Raw genomic sequence first — 8,415 nt, 5'->3', positions numbered from 1 at the left:
ATACAGTGAGATAAAAAAAAAAAGTTTGTATTAAATATCAAAATATTGGAGAAAAATATACAAGAGGATGACATACATTGAAGACTTTTTGAAAAGATGTGTTTAGAGAACTGATTTAAAAGATAACACTGATTTTGTATGCATAATTCCTCTATCAGGTCATTCTGAATTGATTTTCTACTAGGGAAATTTCTTTTTTTATCTTGAGTTGTCTGAACAAAAAAAGGTGTCTTGCTGGTGGATCCTTGCCTGTGACTTAGCTCGATAACAGAAAGAAGGACCTAGCAATAGTGCCAGAGGCTAGACCTGCCTGTGCTTTTCAAGTACTCAGTAAAATCTTCAAATCTGCAGCCTGCAGTCGATCCCAGATGACCTTGTTGAGAGTTGGGGTAACCCTCAGACAGTTTGCCAGTCAATCAGAGGGCTATGATTATGAATAACTTCTTATTGTAATATTTGACACGAGTGGATGGCTCATAATATCATTTTTTTGTATTATTATGTTTTGGTATTAATCATCCTTTGTGGATGTCAACAAATTGTGTTGTTAAGTTTAAAATGTCACATTAACAGATACACTATTGATTAGGAAGTCATTTCTTAGATGTTAAGTTTGAAAAGAAAAAATGACTCCAAAACTGAACTTCACCCACATCTCATCACTTTTGTAAAAGTTTTTGTTGACACTTTTGATTGACTACAAATTACCCCATAACCCATCTGTCCTGTAGATGAGGGTCCTTTGTTTACTACCAAGTAGAACTAAAGTTCTGTCCTTCCCTCAGGAGATTGCCAGGATTCAAACTTTGGTGGGAGACCAGGTCATGGTCAGATCATCCATCAGTTTCATCCACACAATAATTGCAAATGATCTCCTTTCAAATGAGTTGTCTGACCAAAGCTTAAGCCATGCAAAGCTCATTTGTAAGAGGATGCTACAGTTTAGCATAAACCAAACATACTGGGTTGAATTAATTTGTTCGTTTGCATGCATTTGCTTGTGAACCCAGTTGAACTTGTATCTTTATCTCAACCTAAAGTCTGCTTACATTGCTGCTTACTTTTTTTTAAATAACATTGAACTCTTTCTTTTCCATTGTTTAATATAAATTCATATACCTTTGGTTTTTTATTACTTCTTACAATATTTGTTACAATAAATATTAACCACCAAGAAGCCTGTCAAAGGGAGTGAAGAAAATGATGCTGGATTTGGCATTGATGCTTCTGTCATTTCACATATCTCTTACATGTAGTTAAAATTAAATTGGCATCATATTATTTTGATATAACAATGTTTGTTCAGATTTCAGGTATGATATATAAATCAAAATAACTTAATTCACCTTCAAAGCCCAAATTTGGTCCTCATGCCCTTGCCCAAATATTATTATTATTATGAGTTAATTTACTTCTTAGGCAGTTTTACTGTTGGCACAGCAGCTTTTCATCTTTTGTTCTTTTTGGCCGGGGGTTTGCAGTCCCTTTTGTTTTCTTGGGATTATTCTTTATGTTTTGAGTATTTTGGGGGGAATTTGTGCAAATAAAGCACTGGGTTTAAATCTTTCAATTTGTGTGGTGTACCCATGTTTTCGGTCTCCATGTTGTTGATGGTTTAATTATTTTGGTTTAGAACGCCGTAACAAATGTTATTATGGAACATGAGGTTTCTCTTTTATTGAGTATTTGTAAGTGCCCTTGACATTGTTGTTTATGGCATCTCTGAAGCACTTCAAGCGGGTTGGTTCTCTTTTCGCCAAGGAACTGCTTAGTTAACTTTAAGATATTAGTAAGAAATGCTGCTCTCGTCCTTGCCATCTCCCTTTGCCTCCCTCTATGTACTCAATGCTTTGCAGTGACATGAGCTCCAATCTGAAAATCCAGTTTTCTCAACCTTTGCTGCCAATTTAAACTACCTCCCTAAATTTCTAGATCCCTAAATTAAGCTCTCCATAACTTTCTTATTATAATTTATAAATTCAATGTAGGGTCACCATAGAGGAGGGAGAGCATACTGATTTGTGTATTCTCCACAACCACAAGTATGTCTAGCATCGGAAGCCATGCATTCAAGTGCATGTAAATGAACTCTGTGGCTTTTCCATTTCAAGCAATGCATTGCTTATTAAAGGTAGATGTACCATAAGAGTTCACATCAGACTGGAAATTACAACAATGATGCATGCTCTTACTTTTGTATGTGTTCTTGAACTTCTACATGCTTTGCCACAATGCACTATCCACGCCTCAGAGTTTAATTTGGAAGGAGATTATCTGATGGGTGGAATTTTTGATGTTCATCATGTCCTCGACCCTGCTTACAATGACAGACCTGAAGCAATCGACTGTACCAGGTGAGTCTGATGTATTCCAAACTATAGACAAACTCTAAATGCAAAAACATCATATACCACTGTGAAACATGTAAAAGCCCAACCGTTGAGTTAATCTAGTGAATTGCTTCACTTTAGAGCTGCTGTATGACATGTCATCTTCATAGAGGTCTGAAGCCTTTTTCAGCTGTCCCATCTCTTTCCGCAGTGAAAGCTTTGATCCTACAAGTTATCGGAGGTTTCAGTTGATGAGATTCTCTATTGAGGAAATTAATAATTCAACCAACCTGCTGCCAAATGTATCTCTTGGCTATGAGATATTTGACCACTGCTCAAATACATTAAACTTCCCAGGACTTTTCAAACTCCTCTCAGTTAATGGCTTGATTCAACCTTGGAGCGAACCAATCAAAAATCTGTCTAAAGTACCCAATGTCATTGCAGTAGTTGGCCCTTATACCAGCACTGACATCACGACTGTAGCACCACTTTTCATGGTGGATCTCATTCCTATGGTAAGTGTTTACGGTGTTTGCACAATTTTCCAAAAATGTAGAAATTAAATTGTGAATTCATAAGAGGTATTGAAAAATGTCATATATTGTACTCTTGAAACAGGGTGTACCTTGAAAAGAATTCATGTATTCTATCTACTTCCCTTCAAACAGGTCAGTTATGGAGCTGGTAGTTCTTTCTTTTCAGAAAAGGCAAAATTCCCCTCTTTCCTAAGAACAGTATTTTCCAATACAGCCATCATAGACGTGATTGTTAACATCATACAGCACTTCAACTGGCGCTGGGTTGCTTTTCTTAACACTGATAATGATTTTGGCATTAATGGACTGGACATTTTCATAAAGAGGATCAAGGATACTGAGATCTGCCTGGCATACACCAAAAGTATCAACTACCAAACAAATTACTCACAAATGTTCAAACAGATAGAGGCTCAGAGGATCAACGTCATCATTGTTGTTTTCGTTCCAAGGAAAACCGCTGAAGATCTTGTTATGTCAGCCATAAAACTGAATATCACAAACAAGGTGTGGATAGCAGGTGACACTTGGTCCTTAAACAAGTGGCTTCCTAAGGAGGAAGGAATACAACATATTGGAACTGTACTTGGAATTTCTCAACCAGTAGTGTCGATACCTGGATTCAGTGATTTTATCTATTCAACCAAAAGCAAGACTCATTGTGACTCTGAACCGATCATCAACACAGAAGAAAGCACGTTTTGTAATCAGTTTTGCAACTGCAGTGGCCTGAGTGCAGAGACGGTTATTTCTGTGGACCCATCTTACTCCTTTTCTGTGTATTCTGCTGTGTATGCCATCGCACATGCATTACACAAGGCCTTGCAATGTGGATCCGACAGTTGTAATCGCAATACTACATTGTACCCACACATGGCAAGTATACACATCATTAATACATTAAAAACAATTTTTTTTATGAAAGCATAAACTGTAGACCACACGTCTTAGTTGTTTCAAGTATTGGAGAAAGAGGTTTTGTCATCACAGCTGTATTATTTATAATATAGCATATTCATCTTTTCACCAGTAAGTGTAACATGTTGATAGTAATGATATGAACTATATTAAAATCTCTGCAGGAAAGAAACAGGAAGGAATACTTTACTATTCTTTATGCTTGCAGGAATTCACACTTCTCCTTCCATTTATATTCAACACAGACGTTATCATAATTCCTTCATGAACACATGCCAATGATTTGAATTTTGTGTACTTACATCAGGTCCTTGCAGAGCTGAAGAAGCTAAAGTTTACACTTTTAAACCAAAGTATTGAGTTTGATGAGTATGGTGACCCCAAGTTTGGATCCTATTCCATCGTTTTTTGGAATAACAGTGGTGATGCAGAGGAGATCGGCTTTCACAAATTTCAAACTCCAGTCAATTTCTTCATCAACAGCAGTAGAATCCAGTGGTACACAAAGGGAGAAGTAAGTTGTTATTAAGTGTATGGTCAAATGCAGTTCTTTAAGTACAGTATATAGCTTTAAACAGTACACTTTGATTAATTTGAAACAGAATCGGCTCCATTGGACAAATACACATTCAAGGGGTTTAAGTTTTTTCATTGCATTTATTGTGCTTACATCCGGATAGAGGTAAGAACTGGGGCAAAAAATAAATGATTTAGTTAAAGTAATGAATATACAATACTATTATGTAGACAAGTTTGAAAAAAAAGGTAAAAGAAGAAATACAAATATTTTTTTTAAATCCTTTTGGGAGAAGTAAAAGCTGTACTTTCTCTCTTAGGGAATGAATCCTTCACAGGATTTTGTTTTGGGTTACTTGGATGCTTAACAGTTTTTCTTGTTCAGGTACCTTCTGCACTGTGTTCACCAGAATGTGCTGCTGGATATGCTAAAATGCAAAATGGAATCCACAAATGCTGTTTCAACTGTGAAATCTGTCTGAACGGAACTTATATCAACATGACAGGTAAATTATTAAAGACAAGATGAAGAAAGTGTTGAAAGTGTTGCTGCCATTCTTAACTTGATGGGTATTAATCAGAATGTAGAAAGAAAAGAATGTCTTAAAGCAACAAGGATTTAAAATGGAACAAGTCGAGTAAGATGGAGCTGTAGACCTCAAATCCCCCAAAAGAGAGGGGATCCTACTAAACAATTAACACTGAGCACTTTATTACTATTCTCATCCCTGATCAGTAAAATATCACATATCTTATACATCGCAGGGTCTGTCATTATGCAATATATTATTTTCTTGTGAAAATATATCCAGTTGAGTACCAACCCCATAGAAAACAACCAATAAGATAATTTGCTGAAAATGTCAACCTCTGATGATTTTTCAATTAACCCAAAACTTTTTTGGACATCTGTCCTTCTTCTGTATCAAACAGAGGATCCCTACAAATGCATCAATTGTACATACACAGAATGGTCTGAACCAGGAAGTACATCATGCAATCTGCGGTCAGTGGAGTACATCCCATTCACAGACATCGGAGCTGTACTGATCATGTTCGGGGCTGTGGCCTTGGTGGGTCTCTCACTTGCCATGTCTGTTCTCTTTGCCATCAACTACAACACCCCTGTAGTCAGATCTGCTGGTGGACCAATGTGCTTCCTCATTTTAGGCTGCCTCAGTCTGTGTAGTCTAAGTGTGTTCTTTTACTTTGGTACGCCAACAACTTCCTCTTGTATTTTAAGGTTCTTGCCATTCCTTTTGTTCTACACGGTTTGTTTGGCTTCTTTCGTTGTGCGCTCTTTTCAAATTGTTTGCATTTTCAAAATGGCCGCCAAGTTCCCAAAGCTCTACAGTTGGTGGATGAAGTATCATGGACAATGGCTGATTATCACAGTGGCTTTTGTTACACAGGCATTCTTACTCCTTTTTGGCTATTTTTATTCTCCCCCCAGGCCCTACAATGAAACAGTTGTGTACCCTGACAAAATCATACTTAGTTGTGAAATTGACCTTGACGCAACCTCTATTTCTGTGATTTTACTTGTATTTTTGTGCTTCCTGTGCTTCATTTTCTCCTACATGGGGAAAGACCTCCCAAAAAATTACAATGAGGCCAAAGCGATAACCTTCTGCTTACTCCTGCTTATACTCACCTGGATCATCTTTGCTACTGAATACATGCTTTACCATGGCAAGTACATCCAAACTCTTAATGCTTTGGCAGTTCTCTCCAGCCTTTACTGCTTCCTGTTGTGGTATTTCCTCCCAAAATGTTATATCATTATTTTTCAACCACACAAAAATACACAGCAGCATTTCCAAGGTCTCATTCAGAATTATACAAAAACAATGAGTCAGTAACTAAGTAAATATGTCTTAATAAACTGAAAGAAAAACTTCAGGCCATAATAAATATTACAAGAGGGTTAACATTTGTATGTGTGTATTTTTGTGTGCTTTGAGAACAGCTTTATGTTTTTTTTGTTATCATAGTTTAATTATGTTGTTGTAATGCATCAACAAATATTGTTTAAAAAAATGTATATCTAAAATCAGTCCTTTGCATGAAACTCATTATAGTATGTTTTTTTTATATAGCTGACACATTAAATCAGTAATAGTGAATGTCGAACTCTTCACTCTGTATTTTGTGAGGTTCCTATTGATGGAAAAACGTATTTTTGCAGGTATTGGTAAAGGTTGAATTTACCACAACAAAGAATATATTAACATAATAAAATATGTTAATTGTGAGCCTTTGATGTGCTAGTAGGATTTTTTATTACTTTTAGACACAGCCTATAGCGATGTATTTCATACACAACAAATACAGTTTATTTGCCCCCCTAATCTACTCATTCACTGGCTGTAGTGTCATTCTTAAAATATATGAATGGTATTACTACTCACATGTAGAGAGTTCAGTAATGTATTTTCAAAAAGGAAAAATATTAGAATCATATGGAGAAAAATAGTAATGTAGTTAAAAAAAGTACTAATAGCTTATTTTGTTGAATTACTTAGCATGCAAGTCACATGTAAGACAACAAACTGTACAGGGAAATGTACATTTCTGCACTCAATAAAGTAAACATATACATTATTGAACCAGTCATCAGTGTATAAACACTTCCAGGGCTAACTTTAATAACTGAAGAAAGAGCTGTTGAGATGATTTTTACCTTTGCTTTTGAATGAATAAACTTGTATGTTCTTGTGATTATTGCAGTTTTCCTGTAAAGAGACATATTTACATCTTGTTACTGTAAATGTTTTAAATACCTTAGAATCTTAAAATGTAAATCATGTCAAGTAAATTGTTTGTTAAAGTCAATTAATTAAAATATGGATACAATTGTAATATGCATTTTCTGTGTGAAATACTGATCTAAGCACATCATGGCAACATGCAGAGTTATAGTACATTTAATTTTTTTAATTTTTTAAGATTTATTTTTGGGCATTTTGTGCCTTTTCTTAGAGAGATATGACAGTGGATAGAGATGGAAATCAGGGAGAGAGAGTAGGGAATGACATGCGGGAAAGGAGCCACAGGTCGGACTCAAACCCGGGCCGCTCGCTTGGAGGACCATAGCCTCCACACATGGGGTGCGCGCTCTAACCACTGTGCTATCAGCACCCCATAGTGCATTATTAACATGATGGAAAAACCTTTTTTCTTGAGATCTTAAGAGACAGACAGACAGACAGACAGACAGACAGACAGACAGACACACACACAGAGACAGACAGACAGACAGAAACACAGACAGACAGACAGACAGACAGACAGACACACACACAGACACACACACAGACAGACAGGCAGACAGACAGACAGACAGACACACAGAGACAGACAGACAGAAACACAGACAGACAGACAGACAGACAGACAGACACACACACACACACACAGACAGACAGACAGACACACAGACAGACAGACAGACACACAGACAGACACAGACAGACGGACAGGCAGACAGACACACAGACAGGCAGACAGACAGACAGACACACACACACACACACAGACAGACAGACCGATCCCTGTTTGAGTCAACTATTTTTACACTTACAGATAACATGCATTTTATTGAGGCTATTTTTCCCCATAATACACTTTTATTTAAAGTTTGCTTAAGCAGGGTTCTACGATTGGCAAAAGCATCCAAATAGTCAATATCTTTGAGATTTGATGAACTTTCCTCTATATTATATGCTGAAATTCAAAAATACAATCAAATGTATTTCTACTGTTTTTTGTTTATCAATCAACCAATCAATCAAGCAATCATTCAATCATTCAATCATTCAATCATTCAATCATTCAATCAATCAATATTTGGATAGTCCCAATTCATAACCATGAATGAATGTTATCTTGCGACGCTTTACAAAAGATGATATGGGATAATATGCATGAAGGATTTCTCCATTGTATTCCTTGCGTTTCTGTAGTCCACACTTTATCAGAATATTATCGATTTGTTCGAACAGAAATTTTGAGCTATTCTTATATTTAAGGCTTTTGAAAAAAATGCTTGTTAATCGATGATGAACTGATATACTATAAAAGTCTAAATGGATTCATATAAAAGTAACACA

At 36.2% G+C, this 8,415-nt stretch overlaps 1 protein-coding gene across 1 annotated transcript; it reads left to right on the top strand.

Annotated features, from left to right (window-relative positions):
* Window positions 1-2,178: 2,178 nt before the first annotated feature.
* LOC109993168 (taste receptor type 1 member 1-like) lies at window positions 2,179-7,074 on the top strand. The gene is made up of 6 exons (XM_020646009.2): window positions 2,179-2,354; window positions 2,542-2,848; window positions 3,002-3,745; window positions 4,095-4,301; window positions 4,689-4,809; window positions 5,237-7,074. The coding sequence occupies exons 1-6, from the start codon at window positions 2,179-2,181 to the stop codon at window positions 6,163-6,165; spliced, it is 2,484 nt and encodes an 827-aa protein (XP_020501665.1). The 3' UTR covers window positions 6,166-7,074.
* The last annotated feature ends 1,341 nt before the right edge of the window (window positions 7,075-8,415 follow it).

This window comes from Labrus bergylta, chromosome 12 (assembly GCF_963930695.1).
Source record: "Labrus bergylta chromosome 12, fLabBer1.1, whole genome shotgun sequence".
NCBI classification, from domain to species: domain Eukaryota; kingdom Metazoa; phylum Chordata; class Actinopteri; order Labriformes; family Labridae; genus Labrus; species Labrus bergylta.
This window is presented reverse-complemented; position numbering and strand designations above follow the sequence as displayed.

What these genes read in the sequence shown, in the direction of transcription:
- LOC109993168 (XM_020646009.2), top strand. Translation starts at nt 2,179, where the DNA reads ATGCATGCTCTTACTTTTGTATGTGTTCTTGAACTTCTACATGCTTTG. An exon ending in CTACATTGTACCCACACATG is followed by an intron (nt 3,746 to 4,094) that starts GCAAGTATACAC and finishes TACTTACATCAG; the next exon opens with GTCCTTGCAGAGCTGAAGAA. An exon ending in AGTGGTACACAAAGGGAGAA is followed by an intron (nt 4,302 to 4,688) that starts GTAAGTTGTTAT and finishes TTTCTTGTTCAG; the next exon opens with GTACCTTCTGCACTGTGTTC.